The sequence below is a fragment of the Neltuma alba genome, unplaced genomic scaffold, assembly GCF_004799145.2.
Source record: "Neltuma alba isolate B1F8T4 unplaced genomic scaffold, ASM479914v2 tig00001147_pilon, whole genome shotgun sequence".
Classification (NCBI taxonomy): Eukaryota; Viridiplantae; Streptophyta; class Magnoliopsida; order Fabales; family Fabaceae; genus Neltuma; species Neltuma alba.
The window spans coordinates 21,657-48,690 of NW_021632353.1; the positions used below are offsets into that span (position 1 = coordinate 21,657).

The 27,034-nt window shown below is 34.5% G+C and overlaps 3 protein-coding genes across 3 annotated transcripts; 1 reads left to right on the top strand and 2 right to left on the bottom strand.

Moving 5' to 3' along the window:
- Positions 1-2,699: 2,699 nt before the first annotated feature.
- Positions 2,700-5,906, bottom strand: LOC114751939 (eukaryotic initiation factor 4A-1-like). Its single transcript, XM_028940646.1, has 5 exons — positions 5,777-5,906; positions 5,258-5,327; positions 5,031-5,134; positions 4,110-4,540; positions 2,700-3,659 (listed from the first exon to the last, which is right to left on the bottom strand). Exons 2-5 carry the CDS (start codon positions 5,323-5,325, stop codon positions 3,024-3,026), a joined length of 1,239 nt encoding a protein of 412 aa, XP_028796479.1. The 5' UTR covers positions 5,326-5,327; positions 5,777-5,906; the 3' UTR covers positions 2,700-3,023.
- A 1,170-nt stretch (positions 5,907-7,076) lies between these two features.
- On the top strand, positions 7,077-8,041 carry LOC114751946 (uncharacterized). Its single transcript, XM_028940658.1, has one exon. The coding sequence runs from the start codon at positions 7,169-7,171 to the stop codon at positions 7,550-7,552; it is 384 nt and encodes a 127-aa protein (XP_028796491.1). The 5' UTR covers positions 7,077-7,168; the 3' UTR covers positions 7,553-8,041.
- Positions 8,042-12,676: 4,635 nt separating this feature from the next.
- On the bottom strand, positions 12,677-19,190 carry LOC114751928 (casein kinase 1-like protein 12). The gene is made up of 14 exons (XM_028940634.1): positions 18,647-19,190; positions 18,509-18,549; positions 17,035-17,104; positions 16,753-16,901; positions 16,550-16,645; positions 16,393-16,463; positions 15,072-15,133; positions 14,907-14,970; positions 14,740-14,824; positions 14,533-14,659; positions 14,301-14,383; positions 14,151-14,214; positions 13,670-13,749; positions 12,677-13,453 (listed from the first exon to the last, which is right to left on the bottom strand). The coding sequence occupies exons 1-14, from the start codon at positions 18,720-18,722 to the stop codon at positions 13,169-13,171; spliced, it is 1,353 nt and encodes a 450-aa protein (XP_028796467.1). The 5' UTR covers positions 18,723-19,190; the 3' UTR covers positions 12,677-13,168.
- Positions 19,191-27,034: the final 7,844 nt, after the last annotated feature.

Here is a 27,034-nt window from a genome sequence, read left to right on the forward strand (position 1 = left end):
ATATTTAGTATTAAAATAAACCCTTCTCCCAATATATTTAGATTGGAGAGAATATAATTTGCAGAATACGTATGTATGTATAACTAACAGATGAAGCATAAAACTATCCCTCTCATTATCTATCACTTCTCAAGCCTCGTGAGTACAAAAGAACACGTATTGAGTCCCTATCAAGTAGCAAACTTTTGTTGGTTGCTTTGCTTTCAATAATATTTATTATATATGCCTTCAATATTTTACAAAAATTGATGTGGTCCATGCTTCATATAGAAATTGGGATAAGTTTTAATATGCATAACTTATAAATAGTGCTTCTTCTTTCAAAATTTATAAAATATAGGCATGTAAAATTAATTTTAAGGGTAGAAAATATGTCCAATTTCCATAATTTTATCAATTTATATTTTTTTCCTTATTTTTCAATGACAATACTCGTGAAAATTGAGCTAGATTATGTAATTTGATTGGTAAATGAATGTTCTAATTTTTAATTTAGTTCAGAGTACTTCAAAGATATAAAATAAAAGAGTCAAAAAAATTGGGTAAAAAAAATTGTTTGTTTTCTTATATAATCTTTACATAATTATAGTTTAAAATACATTACACTAATTGCGATTGATTGAACAGATCAATTGTATTCAAATCGAAAAAAGGGTCAATATACCAACGTATATTGTATAAAAATAAAACATGTAAACTTTTTATTTTACATTATTCATTATGTATTAATATGATTATTTATTTATTTTTGAAATTCTGTTGTTTTAAAAAATTTCTAAATTTTTTTCGACAAACAAAAGAGATTGACACTTGTTTTAAACTAATTTTAGCCGAGCGAACAATAAGTTTAGTTTTGACCACATAAGTTGGTTTGAAAGCAAACGAATTTTATAAAATATTTCAGTTATATCTATATTATCTATATTTTATACTGGGTCCAAGCTATATTTATATTCTATTATATTACCTGTTCTTTAACCAAACTTATTTAGAAAATTCATGTTTTGCAATTTTTTCCTAAAGATGCACGTAATTGTAACCCCTCTCCGTCCTTGGTCTTAAATCGTTCGTTGTCTTCTGTACAAGAAAAGAATCAAACGAAATTTACGCTATATACTTCGTACAACACCAAATTACCAATCCCCAATCCTCCCCTTTTGCTCTTATCCCATCTTTGGCACGAGAGAAATAGAGGGAAGGGGGGAAAAAATTTAGTGAGTTCAATTTTAGAAATTAGGAAAATGGGGTTTTAAAACTTTAATAAAATTTTAATAATGAGTTTAATTTTAAAAATTAGAGAAATGGGATCTTAATCAAGGTCGTATCGTAAGCAAGGTTAGAATAATTGCTGTCAAGACTCAACTATGGTTCTTAGAGTTGCAATTAGGACCCCACGAAGTTAGTTAAAATGTGTACGTGTATTAATTGAGATATACTTCATATACCTTCCAAACTTTATAGAAAGATGATCAAAACTCCTTGCGGAATTCAGATGCATCTTAAACACAAACTTATCAAGAATTTAAGTGAAGATGATTGTTCCCATCATCTTCATCTTCATCCTTAACAATGCCAAGGTGAAGAGGCCTCTAGAGGCTTATAATAAAGGATATATATGGTTATACTATTTCTAATCCTTCATATAAGAGTTAATTGACTACTTTAAACATATTAAAGAAATTATTTAAATTAGTTATTTATAATAAATATGTGTTGTCTTCTCTAAAATATCATTACTAATTATATATATTAACTAGAACTACTTTTTGATGAAACATTTAACATCTTAAATCTTTACTTTATCTTCTAATATTAATATTTATTAATGATCTATTTAATGTTTTTACTAAATTCACTAAATTAAGGATTAATATTTATTAATGATCTATTTAATATTTTTACTAAATTCGCTAAATTAAGGCGTAACTTTATAATTTAATTGAAAACACATATAGATATAAAGATACCAATAGGTGAATGAAAGTTGGATTCCAAAACTGAAAAAAAAGTTTATGTAACATGTATTCTGATCTTGAGGAAGGTTCATATAGGTTTCTAAAACAAAACCAAAAAGTCTCTGTAATTTATATTAAATAGAAAAGAGATTTACGTTTCCCTTCTAATAATCGTCTCATTATTGAGTGTAGCTTGTGCAGACTAATTAAAATTAAATAATAAACATAAATTGTTCACACTCATTTATCTTCATTTTTCACCATTATTGGCAAGAGACTTTTCAAAAAAAAAATCCTCCACCATTTAATTATGATTTTACCTGACTTTATTAATCCAACTGAAATTAAATTTTACATGATTTAATTATATTTTTATCGATTGAGTGATGTTTATAATATACAATTTATTAATGTATGAGATCTCCTCAATGATAAGTATACATCTTGCTAGCCGGTCCCACCACAAAAAAAAAAGGGGTATACACCTTACTAGTTCTAACTTATACTTGCATTTTAAGAAGAATAAATGTGGGGCCTTCCATTTCTTAACCAGATTATTAGTTTAGCACTAGTTAGGTTGGGCCAAATTAAAGATCTAACTATAGGTTCTAACTGTTGTTCATAATTTAAGTTGCCAGTCAATTTACAGGAACAGGAAGAGCAGGAACGATCACTAGAAACAGACTACCATAATATCAGCTTGTAGAAAATGATGCACGAGCTATAGACTAAGAAACGTCTAAATAATTGAGGAAGTAATGTAATTTAACATTATAATTAATAGCAGAAAAATTGGCTGCAAGAAATGCGTAACAATGGCCATACACGATATTGCCAGACACTAAGGGATTCCACAGTGTAAGTAATATCTTACCACTTAGACAACAGATAATTTAAATCAAATTACTACGCCTATTAAACAAGGTTTAATCTTTAAAATTGGAGATCTAACAAAATTGGAAAGGGAAAAAAAAAAAAGGCATTACATAATAGTTACCCAAGAGAATCCAACTTTCCTCTATTTCTGATGGCAACTTTCCTCTATTAATGATGGAAGGCAAAATCTCATTATAGGAGTTCAGCAACATTAGATGGCAGCTCCTCAATTACCACATTATAAAATCTCTGGATGTCAAACAGCATTCTTTCGTCGTCCCTTGTCACAAAATTGATTGCAACACCTTTCCTGCCAAACCTCCCACTACGACCAATACGATGGAGATAGTTCTCAGGCTGAGTGGGAAGATCATAATTAATAACTAGTGACACTTGCTGGACATCAATACCACGAGCCAAAAGATCAGTCGTTATTAAAACACGAGAAGATCCAGAGCGAAATTCACGCATAATAATATCTCTGGTATTCTGGTCCATGTCTCCATGGGTTGCTGAAACTGTGTGGTCCCGGCTTCTCATCTGGTCAGTAAGCCAGTCAACCTTCCTTCTGGTGTTCACAAAAATGACACTCTGAGTGATGGCCAATGTTTCATAAAGATCACAGAGTGTGTCTAGCTTCCATTCCTCTCTCTCAACATTGACATGAAACTGTTTTATGCCCTCCAAGGTTAGCTCATCACGCTTCACAAGAATTCTAACAGGTTTGTTCATAAACTTCCTAGTGATCTCGAGCGCCTCAGGAGGCATTGTAGCTGAAAACACTCCCACCTGAATCTGGGACGGAAGTAGCTGGAATATATCATAGATCTGATAACAAGAACATCAGGGTTAAAGCAGTTATACAAATAAATGGGCCTTCTAATCACAAAAGTTCCTGCAGAAGTATCAAGGCAACAATGACGAGCAAGAGCATGTATAATCTTCAAGTTAATGTAAATATAAGTCATTCGTATAGCAAAAGAAATTTCAAATAAAAAGTAATACATACCAAGGAAGTTCATAGCTCTTAGAAATGTTAAACTGGAATTAGTCTGAAACATAACTAATTTAACAGCCATCCAAACTTACTTAAGGCCCTATAAAGTAACTAACGGAGTTACTTTTGACAGAGTCAAGTGCTCTTGCAAGGTTTCTAAGAGTGAAACTACATTAATTTGCATATAGACATACAGAAATATGCAGACACGTCTACATATTTACAAATAGACACAGATCAACTTGTACGTGCAAGTGATATGGAAATTATTATAAAAGTACCTGATCTTTAAAACCTCGAGAAAGCATTTCATCCGCCTCATCCAAGACAAACATCTTGATGTAATCTGGCCGAAGTGACTGCCTGCGCAGCATGTCAAATACGCGACCAGGGGTACCAACAACAACATGAACACCACTAGATAGAATACGTTGGTCTTCACGAACACTAGTTCCTCCAACACATGCATGCACCTTCACACCAAGATAGTCTCCAAGTGCTCGCATAACCTTCTCAATCTGCTGAGCAAGTTCTCGAGTTGGTGCTAATACCAAGGCCTGGCATTCCATCAAACTATAGTCAAGCTGCTGCAAAACCCCAGAGCAGAAAGTTGCTGTCTTTCCAGTGCCAGACTGAGCCTGCTGAATAACATCAAGTCCCTTGCAGAAGGGAACTATTCCCCTTTGCTGTATAGCCGAGGGCTTCTCAAATCCTATGGTAAAAGTAAAAATCATAATACTTTATTAATTTGAGAGCTCAATATGCAGGATGCAGCCAAAATTATTTTTTCACCAAAAAAAAAAAAGACAGGAATGTGCACCATGCCTTATTCATCTACATATAATATTAAAAAAAAAAAAATCTAACAAGCAGCACTGCCCATAAATCAGCAACATTGCGGCTCATTTCTCATATTACATACAAATGCACAGCAGCCACAACAGTTATTTTATTAATATTAATTAATAATAAAGATAAACACCAAGCCCGTACATATAATGACATTGTCCATATATTTGAAGCAGTAATAACCCATGACTAAAAACTCAAACAAAGAGTTTAAAAACTACGCAATACATTAAGGAAGAATAATCCAACGGACATTTATTACATTATATATAATCAATTCCATGCAACTGTACTGCAAGAAACACTATCTTTTGAACAAAATTAAAATTTAGTACAAAAAGGATAAAATCTACCATATGCATAAATGCCTCTGAGAAGATTCTCTTTCAAACCCATGTCATCAAAACTATCATGAGCCTCATCATAAGATGTAAAGAACTCCTGCCCGTCAGCTGCACTGTGCACACACAAAAAAGGCAGTAGGGCAACAATAGACAAGAGCAGCAACTCTAATAAGCAAGCCAATAAAACCAGATAGAAACCTATTAATATGAAATTCTGAACAAGTTAAAGTTCTTACAGTTCATTCATTTTTGAATCATATTGACGAGCATCGAACGGTGAGCTATCGGGTGCTACTCCAGCCATGACTGCATGAAAGAAAGAACAGTTATACCCGTAATTTATTCAGTAATTATAAAGAGTACAACTGGGAGTAGATTAAAAAGAAAACCTTTACACAAGAATGATGTAGGAACGAAACAACAAAATAATAAAAAAATAAAATAAAAATCTTTGAGGGATCGGGGGGTTTGACGGCAGGACGTTTGAAAATAGAATATTTCTCAAACATAGCGGTGTTTCTCAGCGTAAAAAAATTTGACATTTTGAACTCAGTCACCCACAATCCAACCAAAAACTAGAAATTACGAGAAGTATGATTGACGTGCAAGAGCATCATAAGCAGATCCACAACTAAAACCTCAAGAATAACCTAAAAGAAATATCGATTAAGATAGGAGCAAAATTAGAATAAATCTAAACAAACTGCGCTATTACAAAGCAACCCAAATATTGAGGACGGTATTATAACAAAGACCTTTCGGATGACGAGTGGTTTTGTAGAAAAAACCAAAAAGGGGAAGGCGGTGGCAGTATGTAGCTGATCGAAGAGTGGTATTGTTTTGGGAAAGCAACTAGGGCTTCCCAAACTCCTCGGATCTACGCCGCGGAGTCGAGGAAGTTGAACGAAGAGCGATTTCCTAAAGCGAGAGTGCAACAGTTAACCCCAACTACAAAGGTGTTATACGGTTTATACCGTCCGGGAGCAATTTTCGGCGTACTTGAATTTGCCCCGAGTTAATCGGTTCAGGTTAAGCTCTTGGATCAAACCCGTACATAATGTCGTCATGAACTGGACTTCAGCCCAAACTGGCCCACACCTTTATTAAGGCCCGTCTCATACCAAGGCGGCCACGGATGAACATGCATCGTGATCCTCATCAAAAATACAATAATTGTACTGCTACGACTATGGATTCCTTGGCCCAAAAGAAAAAAACTCTAACCGTTTGTTTTCTATAATTTCAAGGGCTAAATTTTATCAGACTCAGAGCCACAGGGACAAAATTACACGAAATCAAAATTTAGAGATTGAATTACAATTAGGTTATTTCTTTTCATGAACGGATTACAGCCAGATTCGTTTCCTAGGGTTTTAACGTCATTGTAATTCATTCACCAAAAAAAAAAAATAATTATAATCCAATCTCTAAATTTTGACTCTGTAATTTTGTCCCTCTGATTCTGAGTCTGATGAAATTTAAACTTTAATTTATTGCACTTCAATTACTTGAAAATGATATTCCCAGGTTGTGTTTTACTATATTTTATTCATTTATTTAAAATAAAATTAAACATATTCAGTACTTCTAGAACTTTGATCAATACTTCAGATTCTGTTGAAAATTTGCTATCTTAAAGCTCTCGTTTTTAAAATGTTTTACCTTTCGGAATTGCCTTCTAATTTTGCTAGAAATCCTTGCCAATGATTTATTGACATGTTTTGGATATCACATTTGCGTTTAGCTTTGCACATTTAGCACGGGAGTCAACACAACTTTAATGAGAATTAGGAATTTGTATCCTTTTTCTGAAAGTACTTTTGAAATGCAATCCAAAAATGCTCTAATGTGCGAGATCTTAGTGGAGCTACATTGAATTACTTTGATAGTGCTACAATTTTATAAGTGACAAACTTAAGCCAAACATAATAGTAGAAGCTCTGAATTTTTTGGATTACAATTATAGTTTTTCTGATATGTTGTGTGAATTTTTTCATCGTAGTCAGCGCCACCTTGGTCGTAGCATAGGAGTCGCTGGCAATGGGATTAAGAATGAATTTCTGGGCGAAAAATGCCATTATTTTGTTTGTTCCGAAGCAGAAGCCGCTGCTTCAGACTCTCATCGGAAAAGGGTCAAACCTTGGAAAATGGAAGATTTCAGATCCAAGTCTTACGGCAATGCGAGGATACAGAATCAGATTGAGCCCTATTCTTGCTCTGGAACAGCATCATCTTCAGCTGGGGTCCGTGACATGCGAGATCTTAGGTGTTACAGTGCTTCATATGCTTCCTCTGCTGCAAATTCAACTCAAAGCCAAATGGGAAACGGTGTGAATTACAAGTTCAAGAAAGGTAGGTCCACAAACAGTTCTTCCTCTAAGAGCTGGAGTTTTGCTGATCCTGAGTTGCAGAGGAAGAAGAGGGTTGCTAGTTACAAGGTATATGCTGCTGAAGGTAAATTGAAAGGCTCTCTGAGAAAAAGTTTCAAGTGGCTCAAGGACAAGTACGCCAGAGTTGTCTATGGACTGTAGCAAGTTTTTAGGAATCATCTTGGTGAAGGGTTTGAACTTTGATTCAGAAAACAAATGACTGCCCTTTCTCGTTTGCTGGTAGAGCTCATGGGATGCAGTAGAGAAATTGTGATCGAAGAGTTGGTTCCGGATCCTGTAGAGTGTAGTCTTCTTGGCCGATCATGGTCCATGGAAAGAAGACACGTTTCTTTTTCTTTTTTTTCCTTGTTCTTTTAAATTTCCTTTGCTATGTATCTAAACTCAAATAAATGCAACTTTGTTTTCATGACATATTTCTCAAAAACCGATGAGCTTAAGCTCAGGAAGGGGCTTCTGTGGTTTCAAAAATTGCCTATGGAAACAGAAATTCCAGTTGCATCATCACTCTTGTAGTGGGTTCCACAAATTTTGTCTGAGCTGGATTCATTTCTCTGCAATTTCTGGAACTATTGAACCTCACTTGATGTTATTTTGTTTAACATACTACAGTGTCAATATGATTATATGAATGTGCAGTGCACTATGACATCTTCACTTTTGTGTACATCTGCATAATATTGTTCTGGCCTGGGGAGAAAGACAAGGGATACTATACCCGTTGTTCTGAGATGTAATACTTTCGGATATGGTTAGGAGCCTTGTGCAAAAAGTGTTCTGAAATCTACGCAGATTAAGCAATCCAAGTTACTGTTCAAACGCATTTAGACGAAATCTTCTGATTTGCAATTGCAATTTGAGCAAAGCCTCTAGTTGATTACTTTGAAGAAGGGAATGAAACTTCAATGTGGGGATCACAATTTGGCATTGTGCATCAGAGGGTGACTACTGTCCAGGCTTTTGTTGCAGTATTTTCACACCACTGTTTCTTCGTTAAACTATTTTAGGTTTCCTGAGTAATGTTTATAATGAAGCAAAGGAGAAGAGTTCAGATGAATTTTGTCAAATGAGTGACTAAAAAGATAATAGAAGGAAACAAATGTGAATCTCATTCTTCAGACGACTACCTAGATAAAGTACATATAAAAAATAATGGTCCTCAGATTGAATATCCCATCATAACAGCTCATCACTTGGAGGACACCACATTGTCCTTCACATCTTTTGACATGTTGGTGGAGATGTGCCACTTATTTATTTAAATAATACACAGTTCCTTGCTCGACAGTTATTCTATGTTGGAGGGGCCCACAGACTATTGGACAGATGTTTATGAAAGGGATTACACTCAAACCCTTTCTGGAATGGCAAAGGAAGAAGAGATCCGTACCGATTGCATACCGTGTACAAGTTATCCATTCTTGAGGCATAATTTCAGCAGAAAGTAGGATTCATGGTGACAAGAAGAGTCAACCGAGGAAAGAAAGATAACAAAGTACTTTCATAACTTGCGGATGAGTACTAATAACCTGATATTATAAATAGATTGAATTATAAAGCGACTTTATGTAGTGCTCAGTAGCCAGTGCCTTGATTAACATCTTTCAAAATTTGTCATTGCATTACCGTTTTAGAACTTATACTATGAGAGAATTACAATCAGATTTCAGAAAGAAAAAAAATTTAATTACCTTAAAATGGCTTTTTTATCCAGACACGACAAACAGTAAAAATATTTACTCAGATGCTACAAGATCAAAAATATTTACCCAGATACTACACTTGAAATCGTTCAGACAGTGAACGAGTTTAAATTTGTACAGAAGTTGTTCAGGCCAAAAACGACTTCAATGGGACCCACATCCAAAATATGAAAGTTGTTCTCGGTCTGAACAACTTTAGTGGGACCCACATCACAAAATGGAAGTTGTTCTTGGTCTGAACAACTTCAGTGGGACCCATTATATACATTTGTCTTACACTCCATGCGTTTTCATCTGCCTTTTCCAGCCCCACGCAAAGTGTTCCTTCCTTTTCCAAATATTCCCATCAATATAGAGTAGTCATTCCTTGTCTCTCATGTGTGAGTACTTTGTTTTTGCATGTGAGTGTATAGTATGAATTCTACTTATATAAGGCATTCGGCATTCTTTTTATTTAATTATTCCAAAATTATAACTAAAATTCTAAAATTATAAATAGAATATTATTATTTTTTATTTAATATTATTTATATTTAATTAATTCTAATTAATTAATATTAATTAGATATTAATTATAGATTTATTAAGGGTTAAGGTGCAATTTTAACAAAAATGTTTACCGTAAGGAGCACTGGGCACCATAAAGTTTATTTGGGTACAAAAATATACATGAAGTTGTCAAAAAGGAGCATCTGGCACCATGCCGTTAACGTCTGTTAGTTTATCGTTAGAGGGGCACAGAAAGTCAGTTTTAAGGTGCATTTTTAACAACAAAGTTTACATCAAGGGGCATTAGGCACCATGAAATTTACTTGGGTGTAAAAATATAAATGAACTTTGTAAAAGGAAAAAAATAACAAAATTCTTCAACTTCCATAAACATCCATTAATTTTATTCTTTTTGGTCTCACCAAATGCTATATTTTCTCTCTATAAATTTCCACTTCCAAGCCGATCCATCTTTCTCTCATCATAGTCAACACACACCCACACACTCTCTGTGGTGTCGTTTTCTGAGCCTCCAAACCTTTTATATGTATTTAAGCAAAACATATCTTTTCTTTCTAGGATATGAGGTTCATTACTTGCACCCGAGTACTACCTCCATTCCTTAATATAGGATACAATGGACTAATTTGAGGAGACTAAAATAAATAAATAAATTACTTTAAATATTATATTATTTATTTATTTGACGCAATAGCATATAGTACATGATCTCTCTAAAATATTTATATGCATCATTAAATTATATATTAGTTTACAAGCCAAGAAAATTAATTTGGAGAAAAAACAATAAATATAATATTTTAAAGTAATTTATTTATTTATTTTTAATCTCCTCAAATTAGTCCATTGCATCCTATATTAAGGACTGGAGGTAGTACTTGGATGCAAGCAATAAACCTCATATCCTAGAAGGAAAAGATGTGTTTTGCTTAAATACATATAAAAGGCTTGGAGGCTCAGAAAACGACACCACAGAGAGTGTGTGGGTGTGTGTTGACTATGATGAGAGAAAGATGGATCGGCTTGGAAGTGGAAATTTATAGAGAAAAATATAGCATTTGGTGAGACCAAAAAGAATAAAATTAATGGATGTTTATGGAAGTTGAAGAATTTTGTTATTTTTTCCTTTTACAAAGTTCATTTATATTTTTACACCCAAGTAAATTTCATGGTGCCTAATGCCCCTTGATGTAAACTTTGTTGTTAAAAATGCACCTTAAAACTGACTTTCTGTGCCCCTCTAACGATAAACTGATAGACGTTAACGGCATGGTGCCAGATGCTCCCTTTTGACAACTTCATGTATATTTTTGCACCCAAATAAACTTTATGATGCCCAGTGCTCCTTACGGTAAACATTTTTGTTAAAATTGCACCTTAACCCTTAATAAATCTATAATTAATATCTAATTAATATTAATTAATTAGAATTAATTAAATATAAATAATATTAAATAAAAAATAATAATATTCTATTTATAATTTTAGAATTTTAGTTATAATTTTGGAATAATTAAATAAAAAGAATGCCGAATGCCTTATATAAGTAGAATTCATACTATACACTCATGCAAAAACAAAGTACTCACGCATGAGAGACAAGGAATGACTACTCTATATTGATGGGAATATTTGGGGAAGGAAGGAACACTTTGCGTGGGGCTGGAAAAGACAGATGAAAACGCATGGAGTGTAAGACAAATGTATATAGTGGGTCCCACTGAAATTGTTCAGACCAAGAACAACTTCCATTTTGTGATGTGAGTCCCACTAAAGTTGTTCAGACCAAGAACAACTTTCATATTTTGGATGTGGGTCCCACTAAAGTCGTTTTTGGCCTGAACAACTTCTGTACAAATTTAAACTCGTTCACTGTCTGAACGATTTCAAGTGTAGTATCTGGGTAAATATTTTTGATCTTGTAGCATCTGAGTAAATATTTTTACTGTTTGTCGTGTCTGGATAAAAAAGCCCCTTAAAATCTATTGACAAGTAAAAAATAAATAATGACAAGTTTCAAAATAGAAAATAATAACAGATTCATACTAATCACTTGTTATTAAAATTTTTTGGTAATTAAAATTTTCTATTGACACCTCTTGATAATTTTCCCTATAACTATTAGATACAAAGATCTAACGTCAGAAGATAAAATTACAATAAGGATACCAATCTTCAATCTTAAATAAGTTGACTTTATCCCATCAACATACTACCTCTAATTAATTTAAGTAAATTAAAAAAATTATTTCAATTAATTATTTATAATAAATAGACATTACTTTTTTTAAAATACTCTTACTAAGTATATTTATTAGCTAAAACCATTGTTTGATGAAAAATTTAACATATGCAACTACTACAATAACTACCGTAAGAAAAAATAGACAAATATAGAAAAACAAAGTAAATTGAAATCTTATATTTAAAATTAAATTAAGTGTCAAACTAACTTGCATATTAAGAACAAAAATAGCATGAATATGTAATGTTTACTATAAAGCCAACGGTCATTTTAGATGGACATAATTACTTTAACTGGTTAACTCCAAGGCAACATGAAGAAAAAAAATTATATGCATGCGTTTTTTAATAGAGACCTTGAAATTCCCTTGTCCATTTTGCAGTGCAATCTTGCAAACATTATGAACACATGGAAAAGGAAAACATGAAACAAGATAAGGATTATCACGCATTGATGATTGCTGCTGTTGGGGAATAATAAATGGGGAATAATAAAAGCTTAACATAGGACACTCAGGAAAAGATAAGAAATGAGAGATTTTACGGAAAAATTCAATCTGTAAATGATATTTATATGACATGGCTCATCAATCAGAAATATATAACAGACACTTCCCAGTCAAAATTTACACATAAAATTACATGGATATTAATGAACAATTACCCTAAATTTCCAAGAAATCAAGCCCAACTTTCAAATAAAATCAAACTAGACTGGCTAAGCAGTTCAAATTTCTTCTGAAAGCAATAAAAGAGGAGTGAGAATAGACCTGTAACAGAAGACAGTCATCGGATTTAAAGATGATTCAGCTCGGGGGTAAAAAAGGTCTTGCAGATCTATTGATTAAAGAAAGGGAAAATTTGAATCAATCATAACAGAACTTCAGGTGTAAAATAACCCACGAACAGATGAAACTCTCCCATAATAATCTCCACAAAACTTGCATCGTGGTGGCAATTTAAGTACTATCAATAACATCAGTAGCATGGCTAATTACATTATCACTGGTTCAGTAATTTTGAACTATGCGTTCCAAGACACACCAGGTAAATCAACAACTCACAGGATAACAGGCCATAACATTCAGGAGTTCCCGCCAGAAGAGCCAATTAGGCTCAGCTTCACAGCAAGCATAAATCTTAGCTCAAATTCGTTCATCAGCTTCTCAGCTTTAGGTGTATTCACAATCCAAACCCAGATTTCCAAGTTTAGACCAAACTTGCCTCAGCTCAGTTAAAGCAGCATCAACAACTAGAGAAGTGCCAGTCAACTCATAAATTTACAAGATGAAAAGGTGACAATTTAATAATGGGCCCTCTCATCATTCTCTAATTGCAAGCTTTCGATGCCTCTGACAGCTGATTCATAATTCTTGACATGAGAAGCATTTCTTCCAGAAGATATTCTCTTTGCATCTGAAGCTATCAATGGTGAACTTCTGTGACCACTAGTAATTCTGTGAGCAGCTCCAGGGCTAGCTTCAGTAGCGCGAGTACGCGGATCTGACTCCCCGCCAACAAATGCATCACGGCCAGCAACTCGCCGAGATGACCCACTTGACTGGCCCAAAATATTGTTACTTGGAGACTGCGGGACACAGATCGTGGCTGTTAAGTTGGAATATAAAAGTTTGTTTCTATAGTGAAATCATCATTCATATTTATCAGTCGATGAGTTACAGAAGAACAGTGACCAGATTTCTCAATGAAACCCATGTTCTCTGAAATCCAAACATCCAACTGCAGGATCATTAAACATAAGAGGATTATTGGCGGATGGATTTTTCTGCTTCGAGAAACTTACAGAATTTAATATGGGACCTGACATTCTTCGCCTCACAGAATCCATTGAAACAAGACCAGGAGTTCGCCCTTCATCCCCTCCTATCAGGAAGACAGACAAGCAAGCACAAATCAGAGCTCAAAAGCAAACTAGCTACCACTTAAATTTTGAGAAATTTAAAAAAGGATAAAATAGGAGAGAAAGACAAGCCAAGCTATCAGCATAAAACCTATACCAGTGTTCAGCTGAAACAAAGAATCGGCAACACCAAAGGTAAATAAGACCATACTCTTCAAATAACAAGAAATGATTGGAGAGCAACACACACACAGAAGGAACAATTTGATAGTGTCAGGGGTAGTGATTAAGCAGTAAAGTATCCAGGAAAACCAAACACATACCAAAAAACACAATTGCGAATAAAGCAAACCAAGTTTGTATATAACAAAGAGATATAGATAAGATATTTGACCTATCTATAAAATAACTTCAGAAATATTACCTGTCTGCCTATCGGCACTAGCCACAACAGGAGGCATTCCAGAACTAGTTCCAGCACTTGGGCCCTGAAAAACAACCATCTCAGGCTTCTAAACATTGACCATGACAAAAAGGATCATGGGAGAAACAAAAAGAAGAGAAAGACAGTTACAAGGCCCCGTGCAGGAGGAGTAGCCAGCTGTGATTGCTGATACTTCAAGATAGTCCAGTCAAAAACATAGTCAAACTGAAAGCCTAACAAGGTTGCCACAAAACACAATCAAGAAAGTATGCTAACAAAGTCCTTCAAAAATGGAAATGAAAAGTTCGTCTGCAAGTAAACACGTGGTCAACATAAAATTGCAGACTAAAGAAGTGAATTCTAAAAGAACATAAGTTCAAACCTTCACGAATAAAGAGGTCACGAAATATTCTTTTCAGGTAAGCATAATCTGGCTTATCATCAAACCTTAATGATCGGCAGTAGTGGAAATAAGATGCAAATTCTGTTGGATAACCTCGGCACAGTGCCTGGAATAAAGAAAATAGTCTCAGCATAACCCAGGAAACCTAACCCATACCATGCAAAGGAGGCTAGCTGTAAAATTTACCTCGATTGAGGTAGAAACCTTCTTTTCACTGATTTTCTCATACTTCTGCTTCTTGGTGCCAGCTTTAAGCCCCTGCCAAGGAAGACTACAGAGAAAATACAAATTTAGCAAAAATTTTCAACACAGCACTGGAAAAAAAATAAAGGAGGGCAGACGGCTATAATCACCTTCCTCTCAGAAAGTACATGAGGACATAACCAAGAGACTCTAAATCGTCTCTTCGACTTTGCTCTGTGAATTGATCATTGCAAAAGAACAAACATCACATATCTAACAGAGGACACCACAACTTATCACAAAACGGGGGTGATGAAATATAAAATGACACATACCAATGCCAAGATGAGTGTTCATGCTAGCGTATCTAGCAGTTCCTGTCAAATTCTTATTTTCCCTGCAGTTGTAATGATCAAATAGATCATAAATCCTGTGATTCTTTTATGTAATAAATTATCAGGGGAAACGGCTAAATTATTGTTAGAAATTCAGGAGAAGAAGGGGGAATAAGATGGAAGTGGAGGTCTGTAATCATGTGGAAATCTCACGTGACAGCTCCCTTCTATAAATAAAACTCGAAAGAAAAATAATAAGAAGACAATAAAAAGATAATTAAGACTCCTAGACAGTAATTGATTCAAATTGTGCGTTGAAAGCCTAACTTCTGAATCAAAAACCAAATCAAATCTTACAGTTTAGAAATACAATGAACAATGGCTTGAAATAGATATCACATTAAGTGCATATTAATTTAAAAAATTCAAAATAATAAATTAAACGAGGATAAACAGAAATTTAACTATAAATCTCACAAAACTAAACTATAAGTCTCATGACCGACTAACTAATAACTCAATTTATGAATTATTTTTCAATTTTTATTTTTTTTAAAAAAAAAAAAATTGATTTCCATATCCTGCAAAGGTTTGGGTTTCCAGTGTGTTACAATGTATTGATCGTGTAGGTAACGTGACATTCCAACATGGTGCATGCTGTGCTACTACTGTGCACATAAAGCTATAAGTGAAAGCGAGTCGACATCATTTCACTTATGAGAAGGAAAAACAGTTTCAATAAATACCATGCATATGAACAAAATACTTCAATTAACTGAAATGTCCCTAGCTAGCATGAATCAAAGAAGAACGATTGGAGCAGTAATCTGTATCAATGGACTAACAAATCAATTAGAACTGTAATGTCAAGTTGGGTCCCTTGTGGCACCATCCTTAGCACCCCCGAGCAAAATTCAGCATGATAAACACAGTACAAGTGAAGTAGCACTTAAAACTTAGCATAGGACCAACAAAAAATTCAAGCTAAAGTATATATTACACAAAGAGGGCATGATTTATTGTTTATTTAGCTTATTACTCCAAGAAAATGTTTGTAGTGATTCAAATGGGCTGATAATGCAGGATTTTTTGCAAATGTAATCTTGGAAGTGGACGATTCAGCCTCTGTAATATTTCCACATGCTGATTTAGCAAACTCATTCGTTATTACATTCTAAAAAAGCATTACTACAATGTCACGAAAGTATAGCATTTCATAAAATTTTCTGGCATTCAAGATTATGACATAAATTTCATTTTCATGCTGAGCCCAAACAACAGCAATGAAGCCACATTTTATACACATAACAAATCTTCATACCTGTAAGGAATGTGTTGATGAGTTGAACTATCTCTATATTTCTTGGCCAAACCAAAGTCAATAATATAAACCTACAAGCAGATAAAAGTCATTAACCACTTTTATAATAAACAATATGCCAAAGGATAACAGACCATGTGAAAGTAAAATTAGCCACCTGGTTTGCACGCCTTCCTAAGCCCATAAGAAAATTATCTGGTTTGATGTCCCGATGTAGAAATGATTTGGAATGAACAAACTCAACTCGATTGATCTGGAAAATGATGTCAAAATCAGAAACACTTATATTAAGTTAATTCAAGTTATATATATATATATATAAAATATATATCTCTAAATTACAAGGTCAACAGGGCCTACCATTTGATCAGCAAGCATGAGAACTGTCTTCAGTGATAACTTCCTACTGCAGAAGTTAAATAGATCTTCAAGACTGGGTCCAAGCAGATCTATCACCAGCACATTGTAATCCCCCTCCACTCCGAACCATCTAACATTTGGAATTCCAGCTGCAAAGACAAAATCAGATATTAGCTGGCATAAATTTTACAACGATATGTTTGTTGGGGGGGGGGGGGTTCTCACAGAGAAGTGTATGATAATGGAAATATAAAAGCAAAAAGATAATAAAAGAGACCATACTTCCTCCCTGGAGAATTCTGTACAGCTTGGACTCATACAACAACTGAGGATGCTTTGTCTTGACATTTTCCTAGTCAAAAGGGAACGAAAATAAATAAAAGGAACACATCAACTGTAGTGCGCCAGAAGATACAAGAAACATCATGATGGCTGCTTAAAGTAAAATGCAACCAGAAATTAAGACGTTTCCCTAACCAATAAGCTACAGAGATCAAGAGTCATATGCACAAAGCCAAAATTGCAATCATGAAAGATGACTCTCATTCAAAGACTAACATAGATGCCCGCTCATAATATGTCCCATACAGCAGTCTTTGTTCCTAGAAAAAGAAATTCACTAATAATCATAAGTTTAAACAGCCACTCTATTTAAGGACGATCTCCAACCAAAAGTGAATAATGGATAGACAACAAGAGCATCTAAAAAGTTTGACCTTGCACTTAAATAAGGTTTCCACACTAGAGTGGAAGAGTAATTATTTTCAAATATCTTATTATCTAAAGTAAATTACCTCCAGATAATCATTGCATAAAAAATTACCAGACAATTAGAATCCATCTAACAACCAATGACCAACTTGATTTTGCTCTTAGCTAGAAAATATTGTCACTTAGAGGAAGATTACAATTCTCAAGCATATTGAAGATATCATTGTTTAAATCAGAAATACGGCAGAAAAACCTAATCCCCAAGTAATGAGTTTAGTACATTTTACTATACTTGAGAATACGAGAATAGATTTTATAAGCAACAAAGCTCGCCAATAGTCTGATTCCTATACCACACAGCTTCCCTTCATCCCTCATTTATTAAAATTTGTTTTCACCAAACCATTAGGAGCAATGCTCAACTATGATCAGAAATGGGTCGACATGATTCAAAACACCAGAAGCAACTTTTTGAAACCAAGTTAAAAATTAAAATGTGACAACAAGCATAAATCGTTCAAAATAATGTCCTTAATAAGCGATAAATTTGAAAGAATGAACTAAAGTACAGTCCCCTAAAAAGAAAAATTCTACAGAAGACTTTGAACTTGATTGCAAACAGCCCTGAGTTACAAATCAAGACTCCTTAAAAACAGTCAAGTGTATACTAAAGGTAACGGCCGGTTTCTAAATGCTCCCATGTCTCTTGTAACACCCCTTTTCAACGATCGCTCCCTATCACACTCTCAAGACTTCGCAAGAAGGAACCCGGCTCAGCGAAGACGTTGGGATCAAGAAAGAGTAGCAAAAAGCAATCTTTGAGCACTTCCAAATTAAGACTGTGAGGTATGAATGCAACTCAAAACTGAACTTTCAAACAAATCACAGATAAATGATAAACAGAAATAGACCTCAAACAAAACCATCTGCCGCAAATAACTTCACAGAAAAAGGAAATACAAAACCCTTGTACTGCGATTACCTTCACAGAAAAACAATTTCAGAACGGAAGTATAACATATAAAACCTCGTCAGTAACACTTACAAGCTTAATTGCGACCTCTTCGTTAGTTTGAATATTAGTACCTGCATAAAACCCAGAAAAAACAAATACCCAATCAGCATATCGCCCAAAATAATATAAGCAGCAGGAGAAAATGAAAAGAGATAAAAGGAAACAAACCCAGATAGATCTCGCCAAAGGAACCGCTGCCGATCTTGCGGCCGAGCCGAAACTTATTGCCAACACGGGGTTCCATTCAAAAAGCGAAAAATGGAAACCCTAAGCTAACAAGGGCACCTAATTCTAAATAAGAGAAGTATGCGACATCAAATATTCTCCGAACCCACAACTGGAATCCATGAATCCGATACGAGCGAAGAACAGCTAAGGAGAAGAATATTTAAAAAAATTAAATTTAATAAAAAGGGCAAGGGAAAAAACGAAGAATTTCTTCAGAGATCTGGGGGCAGAAAATCTCCCGTATGATAAAAAGTTAGCCCTTTTTTTTTTTTGATGAATAATAGTTACAAAATCTAGGGTTAGGTCAGGTGAAAAGGAGGAAGGGTTATTGGTTGAAGAAAAGGCAAGGAGGAGGGGTCATGGTGAAGGAGACGGATGATAGGGCATTCTCAGTTCTCTCTCTTTCTCTCCCCGTTCCCACCAATTCGAGTACGGCATTTGTTTGATCCCGTCGAAGCATAGAGCTGCAAGATTGCAACCGTCGGTTAATATGGTTTTTTGTTTTCTGGGATATATGTCTAATGGGAATAGGAATACCACGAAACGAGAAGCATGTCCACGCGCTTGTTGCGTGCAATCTACGTGTGGCCACTACAAAAGAAGCATTGGCGCCGCAGTGCTGGTGTGTCCCACCGCCACTTGCTTTATCATCCATCCCGGATTGTTGCGGAGCGTCCTATGGGAAGGTGACTGCATGAGGTGTCATGTGTCGTATAGACAGGACAGGGATCACTTGTGAAGAAAAATCATTTTAGTTAGTCAGTTTAATATTTTAATTTTTTTAAAAAAAATTTCTATGGATATTGGCCTGTTCATCCTCATGGAGATGACACAATCATTATATACTCTATTTTTTATGGTAATTTCTTGTGGTTACTTTTTCCCCTCTCATTTTCTATTATTTTCTCTTGTTTTACTTTTCTATTATTTTTATTGTTTAGTCATTTCTTAATTTGCTCAACTGCGACACAGTGACAGGAAATATATAATGAGAGATTAACTTTCCATTATTGAGTTTTTGAAGGATAAAATCATTTAAGATCTTTAAAGCAAGCCATTCGTTGAATTATCATGAAAAACTTTTGCCTCTTAAAACTTAAAATCCCACTTGAAAGTGAATACGAGGCAGGCTTACGGCTAATAAGCCTGGTCATATTTTGCCCAACGCTCAATGATTCGCATTTCTGTCCAGTTCCGCCGTGTTCAGTCCTAGTTAGCTGTTAATCAGATTTGAAGATCCATAAAGAAGCTTGAATTGAAAGGGAGACACGTTGACCATATTAAGAATCTCAAATTTTCAAACTATCGACTTTGATTGGACTATCAGATTTCAGAGATTGGACAAAGCCAAAATTTAAGGCTCTTGCAAATCTCTATCTATATCTATATGTGATGAGTCTGCAGAGCAAAAGATTTCACTTTTTAGGAAGAGTCTCCCCGCATCATGGTTCTTTGATCCTGACCCTTTTACTTCCCCATGCCAAGACCAGTCAGCGTGCATATAAAGTTGCAAAGATGACTTCGGGACTTGATCACAACATGATCACTTCATGGTCACCGTTTCTGCTTTTTTGGAGCAAGGATGTTGAGGTGCTATAAGAGATATAATTATTTGCCTTGATTATCATGAAGAATGATGGTGCCATCGTTGAGCGGCACATAAAACTCAATACAGCAAGTGATGATGCCTTTTGTCGTCAAAGCACTCAATTAAACTAGGTCATAATTAATTTGTAGTTTAGGATCGACCTAGGTCATTACTTCCAAGGAGCAAGTTGTAGGTTTCTTTAGGTAAAAATTTAGGTGATAAAAAAAAAATTGGACCTAAACTAAAATGCAAAATTCTAATTCTAAATGCAAGATGCAAATGCCCTAAAATATGTATGAAAATTAAATGAAACTAAATGAATGCAATGCAATTTTTGGGGGGTTTTTTGAAGGAAAATAAAAATAATAAATAAAGAAAATTAATCAGAAAGCAAAGAGAATCAACAAGTAAAAATTCAGAAATTTCTCTTCAGATACGGTAGAGGGGACAACTCAGGATTCGCATGAATTTAACCTTCATAACCTTAATTAGTTAATTAGACCAAAGGGAGGTGATAAGAGAGTGGAATTAATAAACTTAATTACCTACTTGAAATAAAGGAAACCCTCAACTTCAAAAACCCTTAAACCATTAGAGAACTCATAACAGTGTAAAGTTGGTTAATTAAGCCTATTAAAACCAATGAAGATAATTCAATTTAATTTTAGAAATTATGTTTGAAATTATCCAATTAAACAATCAGATAATCAACCAACTTAATTAAACAATTAAGAGGTGAAAAAACCCAAATTTTGCAATTCAAACCACATTGATAATTAAACTCATAATGAAAACTCAATTATAAATTCAATTAACAATGCAAAGGTTCCAAACATATATTCCAACAAGTATCTTGGCACAAATAAGATCCAAATATCAATTTAATCCAAGAATAAGATTGACAATCTAGAACTAAATTGTCTCAACAAAATTACAACTTGAACTCATTTAAAACTAAACAATTTAAAGTCCTTGAATTAAAAAGATAAATGGAATATCACTTCTTGTGGTCTTCAAGTGCTAGCTCAAGGTTCTAGTCTCCTTCATGCTCCTCTCAAGTTGCCTCCCACACAAGCTTAAGCTTCCATGGTATTATCTCCTCCCTCCACGCTGTTGGAAATCATGGCCACCATAGTTAATGGAGAATGGAGAATAAAATGCTGAATTTATGTGGCACGTGGAACGAAGGAGTTGGTGATGAAGATTGGATGGCTTTTGTGCGTAGGGAAAAGATGTGAATTTTTGATTGAAGCGTGATGTCCAGCGGCTGAATGGAGAAGGAGAAAAGTCTCCTTAGGTGTTCAATTGTGCGTGAATGAATGGAGATGGAAGTGGTGTCCTCTTAGGCATGAATCCTCCTCTCAAAATAAAGAAAATAGTTTAATGAGGGAAAAGGAAATTTTTGTGGATCCAAAGCTCAAGCCCATTAGTAATTAATTGACCCACTAGATATTAACCATTGGATTGTGCTTAAATCCCAAGAAACAATCTTGCACCATTAGATCTCCTATATACTCTTTCTTGACCTACAAGAATTTAAGTGCATCTATTAATGTAGATTATACCCAAATATAATAAAAAATTAAATGTCAGATATGCACAAAAATTAGGCAAGAAATTGCAAAACTTTCTAAAAATAATCTTTCTAAAAATATAAGACTTGTTTTCAAAGAAATAGGAAAAATTAATTCCAAGTCAAAATCCGAAATCACAAAACATCTATATTTTTAATCCTAAATCTCAATTTTCATGCAAAATCCAAAAATCAATCAATTAATCTAATTATGCATAAAAATTCAATTAAGCTTAAAATTATCATTTAAATCATAATTTAATGTGAAATAAAATGTATAAAAATTGGGCTTTATCAGCAGGAGAACCCAAAAAACAGATAGCTAACACAAGAATCAAGAACCAAACGCACACTAAAAGGGTGTTTGGATGAAACCAAACCATGGTTTGGAGAATAGCTTTTAGAGAATAGATTTTGTGAAAAAGTGATTCTGAGAAGTGAGAGTGTTTGAATAGTTGTTATCAAAAGCATTTTTTATATATACAAATTACTAAAAAAACATAAACTAATATGATAATTACATAAAAGATAAATTTTATGATATATTTTAATTTGAAGGAATAAAATTATTAATAATATATTTTTTTACCAACATAATTAATAATACATAAGATAAAATAATTAATAAATAATTAATATGGGTATATATTTATAAGATATAAAATTAAATATGTTTATAAAAAAATAATTAAGGGATGTTTAAGTCATATTTTTGTTGAGATCTACTCTAACAAGCACAAGCATACTCTCTAATTTGAGTTAGAAGCAAAATGAATTCACTTCTTCTGAAACCATGGTTTTGATCGAAAACCATGGTTTGTCAATTTCTTCCCCTGTGTGGCAAGTTTGGAACCAAGGGGGTGTTTGGGTGATAACCCAAACCATGGTTTGGGGACCCAAATCATGATTTGGGAAAAAAATCACCCAAACACCCTTAAAAAACCAAAACCATGGTTTTGGGAAAAGTAAAAATTTTTTGCTTTTGGAAAAAAAAGAGAGAGTGTGAGAGCTTATAGGATATATATCTTGTTTTTTTTATAAACATATTTTTTTATAAATATATTTAATCTTATATCTCATAAATATATATATACATATTAATTATTTATTAATTATATTATCTTATGTATTATTAATTATGTTAATAAAAAATGTATTATTAACAATTTTATTCCTTCAAATTAAAATATATCATAAAATATATTTTTTGTAATTATCATATTAACTTATGCCTTTTTTAGTAATTTGTACATGTAAAAAGTACTTTTGGTAACAACTATCCAAACACTCTCACTTCTCAGAATCACTTTTTCACAAAATCTATTCTTCAAAAAATCTATTCTCCCCATAATCTATTTTCCAGAAGCTATTCTCCAAACCGTGGTTTGGTTATATCCAAACACCCCCCAAAACCATGGTTTTAGAGGTTGGCCAAACAGGCCGACTGTGTTTGGATGACAAAGCAAACCATGGTTTGGAAGCTTAAACCATGGTTTGCACATGAAATCATCCAAACAGGCAGGCATAAAATTGAAAACGTGGTCCAGGCTGAAACCATGGTTTCATCAGAAGCAACAAATTGTTGCTTCTGACTCTTTCTAGCTCTAATAATTGAAGGCAACGGCAACCCAAAAATACCCTCAGCGCTGGCTGACACTTTGGTGTTTCTCTCGCTCTGCTCGCGCCTTCATCAGAGGAAGCTCGCCTCTTTCTTTGCTCGTCGATTCTCTCATCTCGTGTAGCTGCTCTGAATTTCACCGTCGCTCTTCACTTCGCCATTGCTGCTCGCATCTCTTCACCGAGCTCGCCTGCTCGCCTCTTCGCTCTTGACTTCGCCGTCGATACTCTGCATTTCGTCGATGATCTCCACTCAACTCGTCTCTTAGCTTCATCAGCTCACCTCTTCCCCCGTCTTTCGCCGTTGCTGCTCTGATATTTGTACACCAGTGAGATTGTGGAGGCTCTGAATTTGTCTCATTGGGTTGTCCGATCTCTTAATCCTCGGTTTCCAATCTAAGGTTGTTCAGTTCGCCCAGTCAGGTCACCGTGTAGAGCTTGGTTGGTCAGATTTTCGACTCAGGTAAGCTCTCTCCGGTGACATAAAAAATTTTATGTTGGCTTCAGTATTTTCCCTGTGGTAAACCGAAAGATTCTGGAATGATTTGGCTGTAGTGTTCTACTATGCTCTTCGAATTGTAGCTCGGTTTCCTGGTTGTGGATCTGATTTGTTTGCAAACTTCCTCCCACTTTCGTTTTTGAATTTGTTCATGACCGGCATGTTGATCGAAGAGCATGAGATATTATTGCTTGCTTTGGTTCCGTCTGATTTTTTTATGAAACGAAATGTGGTTCTGGAGGCAGGGGATATATCTGGTGATATTGTTTTGGAGACGAGAAAGCCTGCAAATTGAATTCCACTGGGTATATAAAATGCAAATTCTTTTGCTCTGGTTGCTTGGCGTGGGATCCCTTTTTCCTATCCAGATTCCCCCCAGAAGAAGCTTGTGAAGTCGAACAATATATTGGGGCTTTGTATTTTTTTTTGGATAGTATTTTAGGTTTGTGATTAATTAAATTAATTAATATTATTTGTTAAGAGTTGATCTGATTTGGAATGTGTTGTCCTGTATTGTTGTATTAAGGACTTTGATAAATTTATGATCAACTTTTGAGAGTGAGGACAAATAGAATCACAACTCAAATCCATGTATATATTTAAAGAAGTGATTTGTATTTTAGTTAGAGGTTTATATTGCTAGTGTTTTATATTTTCAGTTGACAAATCCGATAATTGCGTTCATCATGAATATTTGTATTAATTACACACATGAACGAATTTTTTTCAAAATTATTCGTAATACACAGTTGTTTCAAAAGTTGAGTACAATATGATTTATGGTGCATGATGGCTCAAATATGATTTTTCTTATTATTTTGTCTTCCAATCGTCTTTGTACAATAGTTAAGAAAAGGAAAAAAATATATATAATTATTTAGTTAGTTTTGACGTTTAAAAGTTAGTATTTCAAGCAAAAACAGATAATGAAGTTTCGAATAGGAGGGGTGTATTTTTTCTAGCCATTTAAAATTAGAATTTTCTTGTGTTTGTTATTTTTGTCGCGGTTGGTGTTGGTGAAGGAATTGAGATTTAAAATGTGGTCAACTTTTTCACCTATTGCAATAGACAATATGATTTTTGTTATTTCATATGATTTTGGGTTGATTAACTTGTGATGACTGAAGAGCTGTAATTGTGCTATAGCATAATGGGTAAGGATACGGTGAAAGCTTCCTGGGATCTAAGAACCACTAAAGTGTTTCTTGACCTGTGCATTGAACTTGTGCAACAAGGGGAAAGAAAAGGTACTAGCTTAACAAAGAAAGCTTGGGATATTCTTGGTGATAAGTTTACTGCCAAAATTGGGAGAGTGTATGAAAAATCTCAATTTAAGAATAAATATGATTCCCTACAAAAGGAGTGGCAGACATGGGATAGGCTGCTTCGCGAGACAGGATTGGGATGGGATACTGAAAGGAATACTGTCAGTGCAACTGATGATTGGTGGGGAGAGGAAAATAAGGGTAATTATTGAACCTTTTGATCTTACATTTTCTCTACATGTTAATGTTTTGTGCATATTTATTTTTTGAATATTTTATGATATTATTGGTGTCTAATGTGCAGGAAGTTCCAAACTACGAAAAATTTAGAGAAAGAGGACTTCAATTTAGGGATCAATTAACTCAGCTGTTCGGGAGTGTGGCTGCAACTGGACCACAAGCATGAGCACCTTCTTCCATGACACTTCCAAGTGAAGAAGAAACACCGAATGAAGATTTGGAAGAAAGGTCCGGAGATAGTGATGAAATTTTAAGTGCACCAACTGGTATAAGTGGGGAATTTAACTCAGTGAACTTCAATGATAATAGTGGAGGTAGTGGAGGCAAATGAATAAGGCAGGATAACAGTGATAGGGGTACAAGCAGAGGTAGGAGTCGACCTAGTAGCTCACTGGGGGTTAGAAGAAAGAGTGAAGTCAAGAAGAAACGCACATCTTCCTCTATGAAAATAGCGGATGCACTTAGCAAGATGCTGTGAAACAAAATATTTCTGAGGCCGAGCGTGGAAATGAGGTCATTTCACGAGTAGAGAAGCTAGAAGGTTGGAAGAAGAAGCGCCGTGCTTATGAGATTTCAATTAGGGGAGCCCTGTCTCACCTGAAAACAGTTCCTGAAGTTGTTAGTGATCCTGATTTCTTTAGACGGTGCACACAAACCTTATGGAACGGCCCGGAGGACACAGGAAATGTATGCAGCTCTGAAGGATCAGAAGGAAAAACTTCTGCCTATTTTGGAGTATTACACTAGGGATTTATGACCTTGTTTATTATATTAGACAGTTCCATATGTGATGTATCTTATGTGACTAGTGGGTTGTTATGAATCAGACAACTCTCTAAATTTTATAAATGTTTCATATTTCTACGTAAGAATTCTATACACTTTATGTATATGTGCACAAGATAAAACGAATATGGATGCTAAAATTAAATGTGTGGAAGAGCATGCTAAGGGCGACGAAAAAAAAGGGTTAACAAAGTTGCAGCATTGGTCGGTTGCATACGCTACTTTGAACTTGTGTAAAGAGCCTCGGCATACAAGTGCTTATACAGGCTGCTTATGGGTAAGGGATGATTTAGATGGCAACTCCATCATTGTTATAACATGTTTAGGATGGAACGGGGTGTGTTCTTAAGTCTGGTGGAACAATTGCCAACAACATGGTCTAAAAGAAACTAAAAATATAGGGATACATGAATCAGTGCAAATGTTTTTACATACCGTTGGCCTGCACTAGTAGCAGAATGCAACAAGAAAGATTTTCAACATTCAGGGGAGACAATTAGCAGACATTTTCATGATGTCCTAATGGCATTGTTGTAGACTTGCATGTCTAATATCAAACCAAAAGATCAACATTCCGACATGTTCATACAAAAATTCGGTTTGGTAAATATTGGCCTTTTTTAAAACATGCTATTGGAGCAATTGATGGCCACACATGTTCCTGCATTGTCAGTGCAACAGATCAAACTAAATTTATCTCTAGAAAAGGAACAGTGTGTCACAAAATGTCATGGCGGTTTATGATTGGGACATGTGTTTT